Below are 17,705 nucleotides of genomic sequence, written 5' to 3' on the forward strand. Positions count from 1 at the left end.
TCTAACTCACACACATATGACCACCACCTCTGGCAGCTGAAGCCACAAGGTGCGCTATGGTTGCGTGCGCGTGCATGTTTGTGTGGTCATCTATTTTTGACAAAGGCCTTCTTGGCTGAAAGCTTATTTTGTGACAGTCTTTTTGTTGTGCCTATGATTCTGATTACAGTTGAGCATCACTTCACAATCCAGTTCACAACTTTAATGTGCCAAGACATATGCTTGAAGGGTTCAGTTGGTAAAGCACAGGCTGCAAAAGGCTAAGGTCTGAGTAACATCAGCACACACACTACGAAACATTGAAAGTTTCATTCTGTTAAAAGGCCAGACTCAAGTTGTTCAACACAACTTCTGTTCTGAGATTAGATTAGATTAGATTAGATTAATACTAGTTCCATGGATCATGAATACGATATTTCGTAATGATGTGGAACGAGTCTGAGGGAGGTAGATGAACATTTTTATATAAAAATGTTTGAATGTTCCTTTACTTCACATACTGCTTATTACTACTTTCTTCACTGTTCTGTCTACCAACACTGTTTCAAATTTATTTCTGTATTTTTTTCTGTTGACAATTAGGGCTTCTTGTTAAATTGTTCTTTTCCAGCACAATTTTGCAAAAACTTCCAAATAATGTGCGCAGAGTATTTACATTTATTCAGATTGCATGTCTGTAACAATTATTTCATGGCACCAGCATTTTATGTATATGGTCACAGAGTCTTAATTAACTATCAAGAGAATTTACTGATTAATTTTCAATACAATTTTAACACAAAAAAATGACCTTTCATACCCATCCTGATGAACTCCAATCTAAAGTTTGCCTACCCCGCAATAAAATTAACATTGTGTTTCCATCTTGTATTATTATGTCATGTACCAAAATATTTTATTCAAGTATGTGATAACATCAATTCATAGTTAATGTTCTACTCAGGTAACCCCGAATGACATACCAAAAAACATGCCTCCATTTTGAAAGATATAAATTCAGTAAACCTAATCTTAATAAATAAATAAAAAGAGGTTTCATTTTGTAAATAGTTGATCAAACCATGAACCAAAAAAATGTCCATTTTGAATATCTACTGTTACAGCTGTCACATATTATAAATTCCAAAGATACTTTAATAGAGTTAGTGATTACAGAGTCGAACAAATAAACAAGACATCTGTGATTTACTTAAGCAGTTAGGATTCTACACAAACTGAAGTATCTAAATTAACTTAAGGTTAAAAATAGTTGTTTTACATTATACAGTGATCAACATCCAACAATTCTTAAAGAAAAGAAGAGAGACAAAATGGATGCTTAGCTGCTTCTAAGTTTACTTTCTTATACATTTAATGCTAGAAAATTTCCACACTGACACACAGTATCTGCTTGTCTTATTTGTAACCAAACGTTATTTCCAATTACTTCTAAATTTTTAAAATGTCATTTGATAAAATATTCGTAAGGCACACCTAAGTCTCCTAAAGCCACAGAAATGCTGGGTGCTACCTGTGGAGATTAATGGTTGGAGAAGAATATAAATTATTTACGGAAGCTCATCTTTTCTTTATCGAGTTTTTGTGCCACAAATTCATGCTGAGACAATACACTATAAACCTCCCATAAAATTTTCTGTATAAAATTATACACAAAACACATCCGAACTGTAGCACCAAAGTAGTGTGCGAACTGTATTGAGCTGTTTTTGTTAATCATATGTAATGATTAACTTACACAAAGGACATCTGTTTTCAGGTGCAAAAGAGGTATGCATAATTATACAAGTAAAGCGAATATTTTCAAAAGTTTTGGGGCTCTGATATTTTCACCTGATTCAGAACACAACATAATCTGAACAGAGGGGGGAAGGGATGGAAGTCTTCCGAAGTTCTTTGGACAAATAATTCCACATAAAGAGAAGCAAGTAATCTTTCTTAAGACATGGTATCTCTTGACGATATATTCACGTAAAAAATTGGAGGTGGTAATAAGTGTGGGGAGATGGGATGCTCTGCTCTCTCTGAACTAGCCACAATGCAGAAACAGCAAATCTCTGACTGAAACAACGTTTTCAATACCTGATTAAAAAAAAAATATGTTGTACTATGCATTGATATTTCACAGGAACAAAATCATGTTTATTTATATGCTGGTAAGAAGAGATCATTTTATACTGAAACTGTCAACAAAACTGGCACCTGCATTCACAAGAAACAAACAACAACAATCACTTGTCACTTCTTTGTAAAGGTGGACAACATAATTTTAATACAGAGATAAATGTGGCCAGACTACCTCCTCCAACCCACTTATATATTTGCCCATAATTCACCCATCATGACTTCACAAAGAATTTTATGAAATATTTGACAAGTTTGTCTTTAACTGTGAATTAGAGAAGTTTTTGTTTCATTTATGAGTCCATGAGGATAAGTCTACAACTTTTTCGTTTACATACAGTTTCTGATTTAGCATATGTAACCTCAAGGCTTGGATGCCAACACAACACTCTGACAGGCATAAAGGAGATTCTCAAACATATTACACAGTAAACAATATAAATAATCTTTTTCTTTTTAATTCTAAATTACAACAAACGAAAATGAAGCAACATCTCTCAACATGAATAAAAGACAGATGAGACATAATGATGCACTGTGCAAGTTAAATGGTAGCTTCAGAAATAGTTAAAGAGTATAAACAAATGAATATAGTTACTGGTAATATAACACAGTTGTTATTCCATCCCAGACTTTCTGTTGTTTGAAATAACTGATAAAGCTCTATTTTTAAAGAGTATATAATAAAAGAAAGGCAATGTTGAAGAAAGGTGGGATGTAAAAGCATAAATTTGTCGAAAACCTCCAACACAAAAAATATCTAGTACTTGACACACTATTTGAAAAGGACACCCTGACATACAACTTTGTCATTGTTGGAGAGATTCTCAGAATAACATCAGACTGTATTGTTCACACTTCACGATATTTGAACAAATCTAAGCATGCTGAAATCATATTAATTACAAGGGACAATGCAACCATTTTTTTGCACCTTGGATTCTGCAACCAACAGCCCATTTTCATTGCCCTTTAAACATGCTATACTGTTATCCAGGTACCAATAATTGATGCCTGCACATTACATGTATCATTGTGACAATTAGTGCCTTCCTCGGGCCATACACTAAGTCAGTATTATTGCCCGCCGATGCAAAACGTGTTTCACTGCAATGTTGTGAAGTTTCAATGACACCATATGATGCACCATTTGGGAATAAACAAGGTCAGGAAGGTATCTAAGGTCTCAATTTCATCACTGTTTATCTCTATTTTGGTCTGTCCCATCAATTTCATTTTCATTCTAATTCCCATTTGTTTCTCTTCCACCACTTCACACATTCCTCTATGCCATTTTTTACTTTAACTCTAAACAAAGGATACAAGTTTCATTACACTTGGTACCAGATCTGGCAATGTAATGTTAGTGCTGAATCTTGGGCTACAGAGTGGATAAATTTCAACTTTTACCTCACTTAAAATTACAAATAAATAACTATAATGGAAGGAAACATTCCACGTGGGAAAAATTATATATAAAAACAAAGATGAGGTGACTTACCGAACAAAAGCGCTGGCAGGTCGATAGACACACAAACAAACACAAACATACACACAAAATTCAAGCTTTCGCAACAAACTGTTGCCTCATCAGGAAAGAGGGCAGGAGAGGGGAAGACGAAAGGAAGTGGGTTTTAAAGGAGAGGGTAAGGAGTCATTCCAATCCCGGGAGCGGAAAGACTTACCTTAGGGGGAAAAAAGGACAGGTATACACTCGCACACACGCACATATCCATCCACACATACAGATATGTCTGCTTGTGTCTGTATGTGTGGATGGATATGTGCGTGTGTGCGAGTGTATACCTGTCCTTTTTTCTCCCTAAGGTAAGTCTTTCCGCTCCCGGGATTGGAATGACTCCTTACCCTCTCCTTTAAAACCCACTTCCTTTCGTCTTCCCCTCTCCTTCCCTCTTTCCTGATGAGGCAACAGTTTGTTGCGAAAGCTTGAATTTTGTGTGTATGTTTGTGTTTGTTTGTGTGTCTATCGACCTGCCAGCGCTTTTGTTCGGTAAGTCACCTCATCTTTGTTTTTACAAATAAATAACTAGGTCAACTGAGAGTTTCTTTACTTTCAAAATTCTTTCCTTTCATGTTTTTTTTCTGTAAACACACACACACACACACACACACACACACACACACACACACACACACACTAGCACTACTGAAAGTTTCTTTAGTTTCAAAATTCTTTTCCTTCCTGCTTCTTTTTTTTAAACACACACACACACACACACACACACACACACACACACACACACACTTTTCTTCACAACTGCAGGCACTTTACGGCAACGTAAGGTCATTCTCACTAGCTGCGTCATCTTTTCAGTTTAAGGAGAATATGTAATCCAAAAGCTAAAGAAACAATCATGTGTGCTAAATGTGGTATGTTCACTGCAGAGAACTCTTTCTGTAATGTGGACAATGATGTATCTTCTTCGCAGCTACATGTATTCCATACTAAATTTTCATTGTCCTTTTAATTTAGTTCATCCGAGGTACATTTAAGCGCAACAAAAAATATGTATAATATTACGGAAAAAAGTTTAAAACTCACAGTTCCATGGAAGAAAGCATAGGTCTATGTAGTGCCCAATGAATGGCTTCTCGTTATACACTTTGTAAAATTATTATTATTTTTACAAAACCTATAATACAATGGTGCAACCTCTTACAGTATTAAATTTATTTCTTTTGCTACTCTTAATATTAGTATCAGCCAGCAGTACAGCACTGCAGTTATACAAAAGAATTTGAAGTACATCAGACATCAGAAAATATTTCTGTTATAGTCCATATAAGAACCAGCACTAATGTCCCTATAGTGAGCATTCTTTACGAAACCACCTCTCATACTTTACAGACATTCTAGCACTTTTTAAAGCACTTTTGACATCAGTTCACTTTTCTTGACTTCACTTCTATTCAATCCAGAGTACCATTATCACTGAAGGACTTCACTTCAATCAACTTTAACTACACTGTAGATCTTTCTTACAAACCAGAAGCAGGCAAAAAATCCAATGGTTCCTGGAAAACAAAAAGGATACAGATATTTTCAACTCCAAGTCTTACAGTCATATTTATATAGACAAAGACTGACGAATAAGCACAAACAATGTGTGTGTGTGTGTGTGTGTGTGTGTGTGTGTGTGTGTGTGTGTGTGTGGAGGGGGGGGGGGGGGGGGGATGGTCGATCTTCATTTGGCAGGAGTTTCATTATTACCAAATATTTGCAATGTAATTAGAAATCAACAGAAGCATTATAACGTGAGCCTGAAAATAAGACTCAATTTTTTTTCTTTTACACCAGTAAGGCAGATCAATAATTTGTCAGCCCACTGAAGAAGACAAATTTCAATTTCTTTGTTGGATATGCAACTGCTGTATTTGGTATTAAATTTTCAACAAACTGATATATTTTTTTTAGAAACACATAGAGAGATCAGAATCTATAATATAGCTTGGAGTTGTATTTTTATCTGAAGTTATACCACAAATGTATTCTCACTATCTGCTTGTATCAATTTGTGAATGCTATGTTTTGCAATATCCATTATTATACTATTAACAAACTGAAACTGATTACATTTAGTAAGAGTCTGTTTAAGCAGTTGTTAAGAATAATGTCTATCCAAATTCAATGCAGCAAACGAAAATTCAGTGATCTTAGTCAATTCTTCATCTGAAAACTGTGGTTCATGTAATGTTAAGTTTTAATTTTTTATGAGTTATGAAAGTTCTATAGCAACAATAAAATTAATACAAACATAAGAACCGAAAAAGCTGTAGCATACTTGTCAATGAAATGGAACAACTTGCACGAGTCCCTAGGAAAGTGGTCCGTAATTAAAAATTTGCACAAGCACTAATACAGCTGTTAACAAATCATTTACTGTTGCCCTTTACCCCAACTTCAGTCAGCTCTAAGTAATTGTGATCTTTCTCCATAATGAAATCAAATTTCTCATTCACACTAAATTCTTCCACTTAGGGCACCTATCGGTTTTTGTGAAAAGTTATTAAAGTTTCAATATTCCTCAAAACAATTTCAGTTCATTTAATTCTTTCTTCTCATTTGCAGAACATATCTATAAAACCAAAAATGTGATGTCTATCAGTTTTTATCTAGACTAGTAAAACAATCAAGGAAAAATGCTAAACAAACAGAAGCCTTTATTCTGCAGCACAGCAATTTAATGAGATAGAATACGAGGTTCTGGATCGTGGATCAAGAGTAAATTAGACATACTATGCAAATGATGAAGCAACAGCCAATAATCATCATGTACAAATTTTACTAACTATAATCACTTGAATGAAATACAATGACTGTTCAGTCAGAGACTAATAATATTACCAAAAACGAAATATAGGAATGTGTGTTGAAGAGTTCACTTAGGAACCAAACGAGAATCACTAAAGGTTTCTTAAATTATGCACTCTTTATTTCAAATGTTTTCCTTTGCCCAGTTTCTCTGATCACATCACTGCAGTACATCATTACACTTACGTGGACGTTACATTTGCAAATACGAGGGTCGTTCAATAAATAATGCCCCACATTTTTTTAAAAAAAAGCTATTAATATACATGGACAAATGTCCTTGTTGGTGCTTCACATCTGATGTTTGTTCTGAGCGCCGATGGAGTTTCGAACCATTCTGGCAGTTGGCAGAGCCATAGTACAGTGTCAAAATGGCACCTACATATGACTGACATTACAAACAGTGTACTGCTTGCTATTGAATTCTTGTGTGCAGAGAAAGAAACAGTGGTGAACATCAATAAACGTTAATGTGCAGTGTATGACAGTTCTGCAGTTGGTAGGAATACAGTTGGGCGATGGGTAAAGAAAGTTACAGCCTCAGGAAATACAGAAACACAGCTTCATGATCAGCCATGCTTGGGGCATCCTGTCACAGCCACTGGTCCACACACGATGAATCGTACAGAGGACATTACTTGTGCCAAATGGTGCATCACAACTCGACACTTGGCTCTACAGTTGTCGGTTAGCATTGGAAGCGCATCTGCAATGACTGAGGCTCTCGGATATTCAAAGAGGTGCTCATGATGGGTTCCACAAATGCTCACAGCAGATACCAAGACTCAAAGAAGGCCATTTCTTCTGAATTGTTGGAGCGTTTTGAGATCGACAAAGGGGCCTTTCCGTCATAGATTGTTACGAGGGACAAAAGCTACGTGCACCACTTTGCACTAGAAACAAAAAGACAATCCATGAGTGGCATCATCCTCATTCACCACAAAAGAAGACATTCACAACAACCCCTCTGCCGGAAAAGTCATGGTGACCGTCTTCTGGGATTGTGTTGGCGTCATTCTCGTGGGTGTGATGCCAAGAATGTCAACCATCAATTCAGACGCATCTGTGAAGACTCTGAATAAATTCAAGAACTGTTTCACACGTGTTCGATTGGACAAGAATCCAGCAGAAATCTTGCTCCAACATGGTAACACAGCCCACACACAAGTCTGAGAAACCAGGAACACATCATCAAATTGGGTTGGACATCACTGCCTCATCCATCCTACAGTTCAGGCCTAACACACTCTGAATTCCATTTCTTTGGGTCACTTAAAGATTCTCTATGGGGAACACACTTTGAAGGTGATGAGAGTGTCAGTTATGTAGTGAAAATGAGGCTACGCCTACGGGACAAGAGCTTTTACCAGCAGGGAATACATGCTCTTCCATAATGTTGGCGTACAGCCATAGAATGTGATGGAGATGGCGTAGAAAAATAGGACATGGACAAGACATGTTGATCCATATTGTCACCAAATTCTGACTCTTAACAATAAATATGTTCTGAGAAAAAAAAAATTGAATGACCCTCATAAATAACATATAATACTACTTTCTCTTCCATTTGAAATATTTCTCTCTCTCCATTCAGTCTATTGGGAAGAAAGCTTCCCAATGATATATTCTGTAAGTGACTTTGTAGCCTTCGGATATGTATGTCAGCTTTATTAAGAGTTAAAGGACAACCCTTTACTTGTCTTTAATCAGTGCTTCCGTCTTTGCCTTGAAGTCACATACATCCAGAACAAAACTAAACCCTCTCCTTCAAGATTTCATTTTCATTGCCAACAACAAATAGGTTGGGCTCTACGAGGCAGATTTATTTACTCAAACTCTACATAGATTTGCCTATAAAGATTTACGCCAACAAAACCGTAAGTGAAATTTCTAGTTCCAAGGTAAGGTTCATTTATAAAATATTCATGTGTAGGAACTCTCATAAGTTCTATACTTCTGGAAAAGTAACTGAATTTGAATAACATTGACCAGTAAGAGATAAATTTTACTAACAGCATAGAACATACAACTCAAGTACACGAGGATAAAATCTATCACTTTCGAAAAGCATGTCTTTTGTATTGAATACACTGAATAGGCACAATTTCAATAAGAGAACTACAAGGGCATGCTGAAAAGCAATGCCTCTGAATTTTGTGAAAACTCAAACATTTTTAAATACAATAAAAATTATTAACAGACCACACATTTATTCTTCATGTCTAGATAATTATTTCTCAACATGGTCACCCTGGATTTCTCAACATAGTCACTCTGCCAATGGACACATTTCTCCCAACAAGAGACCAGTTTGTTGATACCATCACTGTAGAATGTTTGACTTAGTTGATGGAGCCACAACCTCAGCTTTGCTTGCACTGTTTCGTCACAATCGAAGTCCTCAGAGGTCTATTTAAGTTTTGAAAATAGATGCGCATCAAATGGAGCCAGTCAGTACTGTATGATGGTGGATAATCGATGGCAGTGAACTCAAAGCATCAAATTATTGTAGATGTTACATCACTCAGGTGCAGTCTGGTATTGTCGTACTGAAGGAGGGTGTGCTCCATGTGTAAGTGAACTCTTTAAATTTGAAACTTGATTACAGCATGCTGTTTCTCCTGCAATGACACATTATACGCCCCTACGTCACACACAACAATTAAGAGCCCTCTAGTGGAAGAGGTCTGCAAATATGTAGACACCAAGAATAAAGATGTAGACTGTTAATAATGTTTGTTTTATTTTAAAAGCTTTAAAAGTTTTCACATAAAAAATTTGGAGACATTACTTTCAGCATGCCCTTGTAACAGTGCACAGAAAATAAAACAATCAAGTGTTACCACTTTGCTTGAATTATCTTATTGTTACAATACACCCTATTACCCACATTCCCCTTTCCGAGCAACATATTGGCTTTCATTAACTACATAAAAAATTTACAAATTTAGAAGACAGTATTTACAGAGTATAGAATGGAACTGAAATGAGCTGTTTAATAATATACATACCTGTGAGTAGGAAAAACAGGAAAACCATGATTAAAGTATATCCAAAGTACAGGAAGGTTGATGCAGCATCCTCAATGTTCAGTTTTGTTACAAAATAATGGATACAATAGACAAACAAGTAAAATGCTGTGAAACCACTCGTGAGAAAACTGCGCCACCACCAGTGATAATCCTAAAAAAGAAGAAGAATTGTCCCTTTTATTCTACAACATGTAAAACAACTATGTGATGATGAGTATTACACACAATAGGTAACATACAAACTAACTTTCTGACAGTGCTTATGCTAATGTGCACTTTCTTCTACACAGATGTGAATTTGTCAAATGTCAAAACAAAAAATATGGCTCCAGTCAAACAGGTCAACTGCCAAATATATTTAAAAACACAAAATACCATAGAAAATGTGTCGTAATAAAAGTAAAAACTGCACATCACAATGCCAACATAAAGCAGAGAAAATGTTATTTTTCCATTTGCAAATATACTCTATTACAACCATTAGCCCTTTTCTTCGATCTGGTCATTGCCAATAACTCTCTATTAATAAACTGGACTTTGAAACTAATCTTACTTATCCTTTTCTCTGCCTTGTATCTCTCTTTACCAGCAGCAGCTGGAATTATATAAGTGAATCTTTTACATTTTGCTGGTTTTTATTCTTTGAAATTTTACTTCCTTACCTACTGTTTTATCTATTTTCTATGTCCCCATTACATAATGAAGAAATTCTTAAGAATTCAAAAGCTGAGAATAAAATGGACCTTTTAACACTGTCATCTTTTTTCCTATATTGGGTAAGATACTTATACAATGAACTATATTTACTTTTTACAATTTACTATGCATACACTACTTCTTTGTATTACTTACTGACTACTATTGTAATTGTTGACTAGTTTATTAGCCTGTTTTAGCTCCATAATAGCATAAAAATTAGTCAACATTTTATAACCAACCAAATATTCTGCCCTATCCTGCTATATCTACCAATTCCTTACATACCCAGGTAACAGGATTTCTTTCTTTCTTTCTTTCTCTCTCTCTCTCTCTCTCTCTCTCTCTCTCTCTTTTTGCCAGATTTGTTGCTGCTCCTCACCAAACAAAGTCGCTGCGCTGCTTGCAAAACTAAACTTTTTCCAAACCCTGTGTTATTTTTTCTGCCAAATTAATTTTTTTTCCCAAATTTCTGTGTTTTTGCCACATTCATATTTTCTGCCAAAGTCACTGTTGTTTTTTGCCAAACTGGGTTCTATTTTCTTCATCATATCAAAGTTCATTAGATGGACGTGAAGTGTCACTTTAAAATTATACATGAACCTGAACCTTGAGAATGTTTGAAAATAAAATGCAATTTTAACTCTTAATATTTAGTGAAGGCAAATATTAGCAAACATTGCTGTCCTCAGATAGATAACATTTTTATACAGTAAAATTACAAACTGTGAAATTTTGTAAATAGCACCAATTCATGTTAATTCTCTAAAAACTGCTAATTTTGTGTTATATTCCACATTATCATTTTCGCGAAGTTTTCCTGTCCCGAAGCATACCATATGCAAGGTATTTATATCGACCTTAAATACAATGGATACTGAGATTTTTGTGTGAACTATATGACAGACTGAATGAAACAGAATTAGAACAAATATCACAAACTGTTTTTAATTACTCTAGTCATCTCACAGTCCAACTTACCTCAGCACATAGATGGAAGTAACACAGCAAAATAGTTGTCTCTGAACAAGTGATAACAAGTATGATGAACACAAGGAAGAGAAATCCAAACATGTAGTACATCTGGCTGGACCTGTACAAAAATTCACATTTACTACACCAAGTCCAAAACACCACATTATTAAAAACCTGACTACAATATTACAGCAATGCAAATTCCATGTTGGAAACAATGGAAAGAAAACAGGACAGTCAATCACTAGAAAACAGGACAGTCAATCACTCTACTCTTATTGATTGATGGGCAGTACATGGACACACTTAAAACAGAAAATCATATCAGCTTTTCTTATTTTTGCAATATTAATACAACAACCTTGCTGCTCCTGTTAAGATATTTTCCATAAACAGGAGAAACCCATTAACTCCATGACGCTGAACTCAGTTGAGTGTCTTCCACAATCAATGGATACTGTGGGATTATCTGACACCAATTTCTAACATTGCAATGATTGAAACTTCCTGGATGATCAAAACTGTGTGCCGGACTGAGACTCAAACTCGGGACCTTTGCCTTTCGTGGGCAAGTGCTCTACCAATTGAGCTACCCAAGCATGACTCACGCCCCATCCTCACAGCTTTACTTCTGCCAGTACCTTGTCTCCTACCTTCCAAACTTTACAGAAGCTCTCCTATGAACCTTGCAGAACTAGCACTCCTGAAAGAAAGGATATTGCGGAGACATGGCTTAGCCACAGCCTAGGGGATGTTTCCAGAATGAGATTTTCACTCTGCAGTGGAGTGTGCGCTGATATGAAACTTCCTGGCAGATTAAAACTGTGTGCCAGACAGAGACTCGAACTCGGGACCTTTGCCTTTTGCAGGCAAGTGCTCTCATTCTGATTGCAACGATTAATTTATGAGAAGGATTAAACCAATGAGTCACCAAAACAGTTCATTATTTACAATAACTACATTCATTAATGTCCTTTAAAAATGTGATGCAAAATTTAAACCTTACTTTTACGAGAGAGAGAGAGAGAACGAACCACATTGTTCCGCCAATGGAGCCCCTCTGGGATGAGCGAGTGTGTCGCGGGGAGTAAGAGAGAGACGAAAAAAGGCAGGGAGGGAGGGTTGGTTGACAGCTAGAAAAAAGAGGCAACAAGGGAATGAAACACAAATGCGGCACCATTTACCTCACCCTGGTGCATGGAAGGGAGTTGCATGTGGAACACCAAGTAGTGAAGTAGGTTGAGAGGGGAGTGGCAGTGGAAATAGAGGAATAGGGATATTGTGGAGAGGGAAGTGTGCAGACTAATGGGATCAATGGGGGACATAAGAAAAGGGGTATAAGACAGGTCTGCTGCAGATTGAGGCCAGGGAGACTGCATAATCAAATTATGTGACGTAAGGGCAATTCCTACCTATGTAACACAGGGGTAGGGGTGGTGAGGAGCCAAAGAATTAAGATGGAACAGGTTATCAAGCAGCCATTAAAGTCAAGCATAGCAGCACTGTCTAGCATTAATTGGTCAACTTTGCTTTTAATCACAGTTTGGCAATGGCCGTTCATTGAGGTTGGCTACTAGTTTGGTAGTTGTACCTACATAAAAGCCAGTGCAAAATTTAAAGTGGGGTTTGGAGTTTTTCCATTGTTTTACAGTGAAGCTTGTATATTACACGATCCCTTCCACAGGTGATTCTGCCTCTAACAGGGACAATAGTAGGATCTGCTGACTGGGTACTTGGGAAGAGCCCTGCACCTGGATATTCCACAGTGATAGGACACATATGGCAAGGGGTGGGGATAAGTGGTGATTGTGATGTATGCATGGATCAAAATATTTTGTAGACTGGGTAAGCAGCAGAATACCACTTGGGAAGAATTGTGGTATGGATGTTGCTCCTTTCCGAGGATGGTGATAGGCAAAGCCACGGTGAGTGATGTGGTCAAGTTTTTACACTTCAGGGCGATGCTGGGTAATAAAAGGACTCATCCTTTGCAAATGGTTTGTGGGGAGGATTGGAGGTATGTGTGCATATAGCACTTGATGATAAACTGAACCCTCTGCTACACCATTCTGATACATGCTTATCCTTGTTGGTTTTCCCATTTTTCAGGCTCAAACTTGGTATTTGTAGATTTACTATATAACAATACTCTTCTTCTGTTCATACTGTCATCCTAATCCAACTAACAGTGCTACAAGTTCTCTCTGTGCTCACAAATACAATGGGCTATTTCTTCCTTCCCTTCCAAACTTGAAGGTCAGAATTGCTTCTTTAACTTCCCTGAAGAGGTGGCAAATGATTGGGAATTTCAATTTTTTTCTTACTCTCCTGAATCTTGTCCAAGTCAAAATTTCACAATTATTTTTGCTGTTTCAGCAGTGACCTTCCCGACATTCAAAATTTCCTTATTTACTACCTTTCCCTCTTCTACCAAATAACAGTTAATGCTTTTTCTTGGAGCAGTGGTCACAGCCTCAAAGAATTTATGCTTCACATGTTTTTGAAATATGTATGACTGTCTTTGTACATCTGCTCTTCTTCTTTTGGTTTTCACCTTACCAGTCATAACTAATAGGTTGCAATTTCACACTATAATTAAAAGTGTGTGTCTCTGGCACTCAGTTACGAGGTACCTACATATTTATCTCACCAAGATGATAGCTCTTCACATTTCCCAGTTTGGGATTTTTAAATGAAATTCCTGTTAACCCATATAATTACTCGCACCTTCTCATTTAAAGTTTCTTTCACTCAGACTATATTCACTGACAGCTTAGACTTCTTTGCCCTCTACTGTCATGTCATTACTTCTTTCCAATGTGGTAATACTGTCATCCAAAGTCACATATTTCACAAGATCCTCACAGTCTCTCTGTTTTAGCATTACCAGCTTCTGATGCAGGCATATAAACATGTGTACTGCTAGTTAGTACTGTGTACTGATAGTTTTGCCTTCAATTTAGTCCTGAGGGAACAGTGTTGCATGGTTTAATTCAACTACCTAAAATTCATAATGAAAACCTGTTGGAAAAAAAAAAAAACAACTACCATGCAAGCAGTAACAATTCACAGTCAATGTTGACCTGTAATGAAAAAATTTGCACACAATATGATGCTAATGACATAGACATAACTTTGCACAAGTTAACAAAAATAATTATTAGAAGTACCACTAAAAAAATTACAACACAGAACACATACCAAATAGAATTAAGGATGAAAAACAGCTGAATAAAGATGCACCCAAATGGGAGAACACCACCCATTATTATTCCTGGCAATGGTTGTGTATAAATGCTTTGTTCAGGAATCTTTCGTGGGATCTGATTTGTCCTAACCGGATGCTCAATAGCCTGCAACAATAAAAGGAATAACACGGATAAAAAAATTAAAAATGAAACACACAATTTGTCTACCTTGAAACCATGGAAAACTGAAGAGAAACTACTTACTCGTTTTCTAAATCCAAAATAAGCTCCAATGAATGTGAGTGGAACAGAAACACCAAACCATAGAGCAAGCAGAGCAACCAGAGTGCTAAATGGAACAGCTGCAGAGCTGCCCTTGCCCCACAGAATAAGGTCCATAACAAAAAATAAGCAGAACACAACTCTGTGAACAAATTAAAAAAGTATTTTTATGTTTCAAAGTAACACCTGCGAGATTATGCAATCAGTCTCAAGGCTTGTGGTACAACGAGAGAAAATACTACTTTTACTGAAAATCCGTACTTACTACAATGAATAAAAAAGACAGAAACTAAATTTTACAAGTATTTAATATATTTATTAATTTCAACAAACAGTGATACAATAGTTAAAGAATTGTTTGTAGATAAGGGAACAGTATTACTGATTTCTCTACCCTATAGTGCTGAACAAAATACTGCGGCCGAACATGAAAACACAAAAATTGTTTAATACATCGATGAAAATAGTCAATTTTTGAAAATATAATGTAATTGGATAGATTAAAAACTCTACTCACCAAGCAGCAGCAGGAGTACATACATATAAAAGGTATTACAGTTTGCAAGCTTTCAGAGCCAAAGGATCCTTCTTCTTGAAGAAGGAGTGAAGAGGAAGGAAGTGGGATGAAGGTGAAGGACTGGTGAGGATTAGGAAAAGGGGGAGAGTTTGGAAAAGTTGCCCAGAATGCCAGGTCAGGAGAGACTTACTGGACAAGATGAGAAGGAAAGACTGATTTTTAGGGACTGCACCAGACAAGATTTGAAAACCTGGGAGCTTAAAGGTGAAAGGTATGGTAATATGCAAGACAGAGATTGTTTATGTTGTATGTTCTATGCTTAATCCAAGTGAACTACTGAAAGGATTGTGGGCACAAACTTGCAATAGAGCAGTCTATATATTAAATCCTACTAGAAGGTCTTAATCTTCAGATAAACTCTACAAGTAGGAAAACATGGATTATCTCAGAATTTTTGGCACGTATTGCTATGTTCACATAAACAAATATTTCCTCTCAAAGTTAGATAACAAGGCTGTTTTTGGACAATTTGTTGTGTAATATACATACAAAGATGGAGTTATAGCCACGATTCCTTCTAGAAGGAAAGCAGTCCTGAGTCATGATGTAAAATTTATGCTATAAGTAGTTTGTAGTTTCCGAAATGATCACATTGAATTTAAAATTTCGTGGCAAGAATTTACAAGCCTGAAATCGTTTGAAACGGTAGCTGATGCAGAAGAAGTCAAATGTCATTCACAAATTGCTTCTGGAGAAGTTCAAAGTGATAAAAATTTAGGGCACATGATTCTCGAAGAAATTTAGTATCAAGTGACTGTAACAATCAACAGAATTCCTTAAAGCACAAACTTCCGAATTTTCTGAAGCATATAAATTGGAGAACAGAAGGCAACAAAGAAAACTAAACTACCGTATTTACTCGAACCTAAGCCGCACTTGAATCTAAGCCGCACCTAAAAAATGAGACTCAAAATCAAGGAAAAAAAATTTTCCCGAATCTAAACTGCACCAGAAATTTGAGACTCGAAATTCAAGGGGAGAGAAAAGTTTTAGGCCGCCCCTCCAAATTGAAACAAAGTTGGTCCATTGTAATATGAGACACAATTTAGGTCGAATGAATGACGATACAGCTACAGTAGTTTGGTTCGAGTCGTAAGCTTAGCAGTTAAGCTTTATCAGGTAGCCATTGCTACGTGTCAGGCGCTCCGTCTGTATTTATACGGGTACCCTTCCTTTTTCACGTGCTTCGTCGGGTTTGAATTGATTGCTTATTTTTCTTCATCTGATAAGTGCCGTTCTCTTTGTTACAGGTGTTTACATCACTCTAAGCTGAAAATGCATTATTGTACTGTGTGATGCATTGTTTGTCGCATTATGATAATGAGTGTTTACGGCCTGTTGCCGCTCGCGGCATGGCTCGCTTTTGTGCATGCTACCACCGCTTACAATTAAAAAAAGGAGAGGAATCGTCTCATTAGCGAAACAATGGCAAGAGACTGCTATTTGTTGCTACCTACACCGCTGCTTTTTTTTATAATGATCAACAAGAACCAAATTATAGACTGCGTATGATAGAAGATATTCTGAACGAGAGTTTAGCAAAAATTTTTCTCCGTTTGAAAATCTTTACAGGTGCCTCTTTGGTACATTACATTCTGCACAGAAATTAGAGTCATCTTAGATTTAAAAATCTAGTCAATTGCCGTGCTTCATTTCTGACTGTATCACTATTAGGCATAAGAATAATACGAATATAAATATGACATGATATGTATATTTTTCCGTGTTTGCTGTTGTCTCACTTTAGTTTCATAGTTTATTAGGCAGGCAGAATTTAAATGAGACAGCAGCAAACACAAAACAATACATGGCAAAATGTTTATATTCGTATTATTCTTATGGTGAAGAGAATACTGCATGTGATTCACAATTCATAAAAGTTCCTATTAGCAACCATCTCTTCTCACAGGTAGGAAAAAAATCAGGATGTAGAGTTGGCAATATTGACAAACATCCCAAACAGTCTTGCCAGTCGGATTTTCATAGTACATTGAAATGCTGCTACATTCGAAGATGAACAATACGGAATTTGTATTTACTTCTTTGGATAATGTTTGAAAATGCAGTGGTCGAAACTCGGGGCGGAGAAAAAAGCTCGTCTTCCACCTCTTTTTTAATTTATTTACTGACGCAGAGGTTTCAGCGCCAGTATTTATCTTCGTGCCTGCAAAGCATGCCTGTGTAGCGCTACATATATTCAACGGCAAAAGTTAGTTGTGGCGGCACCTACCAACATTTTTCAGAACTTTCGCTTGCTTTGCACTCGATTCTAAGCCGCAGGCAGTTTTTTGGCTTACAAAAACCGGAAAAAAAGTGCGGCTTGGATTTGAGTAAATACGGTAGATGGAAAGTGGTGAATTCTGCTGCTAACAAAAGTTGGTGTTGATGAATACGAATGTCCACATTGTTTTTCTGAAGTACTGCAGTCAAACGAGAAAGAAAAATGGATGCAACATATTAATGAAGAAATGGAACTGCTTAAGAGAAACAATATGGAGAGT

At 36.5% G+C, this 17,705-nt stretch overlaps 1 protein-coding gene across 1 annotated transcript in view; it reads right to left on the reverse strand.

The window, feature by feature from the left end:
* Positions 1 to 4,341: 4,341 nt before the first annotated feature.
* The window catches only part of LOC126483698 (transmembrane 9 superfamily member 2), a 135,631-nt gene continuing 122,267 nt past the window's right edge, over positions 4,342 to 17,705 (reverse strand). Inside the window, exons 11-15 of the mRNA XM_050106785.1 lie at positions 14,610 to 14,769; positions 14,359 to 14,510; positions 11,164 to 11,275; positions 9,466 to 9,637; positions 4,342 to 5,157 (exon numbers count right to left, since the gene is read on the reverse strand). Coding sequence (XP_049962742.1) covers positions 5,090 to 5,157; positions 9,466 to 9,637; positions 11,164 to 11,275; positions 14,359 to 14,510; positions 14,610 to 14,769 — 664 coding nt within the window. The 3' untranslated portion in view covers positions 4,342 to 5,089. The remainder of the gene's footprint in view (positions 5,158 to 9,465; positions 9,638 to 11,163; positions 11,276 to 14,358; positions 14,511 to 14,609; positions 14,770 to 17,705) is intronic.

This window comes from Schistocerca serialis, chromosome 6, assembly GCF_023864345.2.
Source record: "Schistocerca serialis cubense isolate TAMUIC-IGC-003099 chromosome 6, iqSchSeri2.2, whole genome shotgun sequence".
Taxonomy (NCBI): Eukaryota; Metazoa; Arthropoda; class Insecta; order Orthoptera; family Acrididae; genus Schistocerca; species Schistocerca serialis.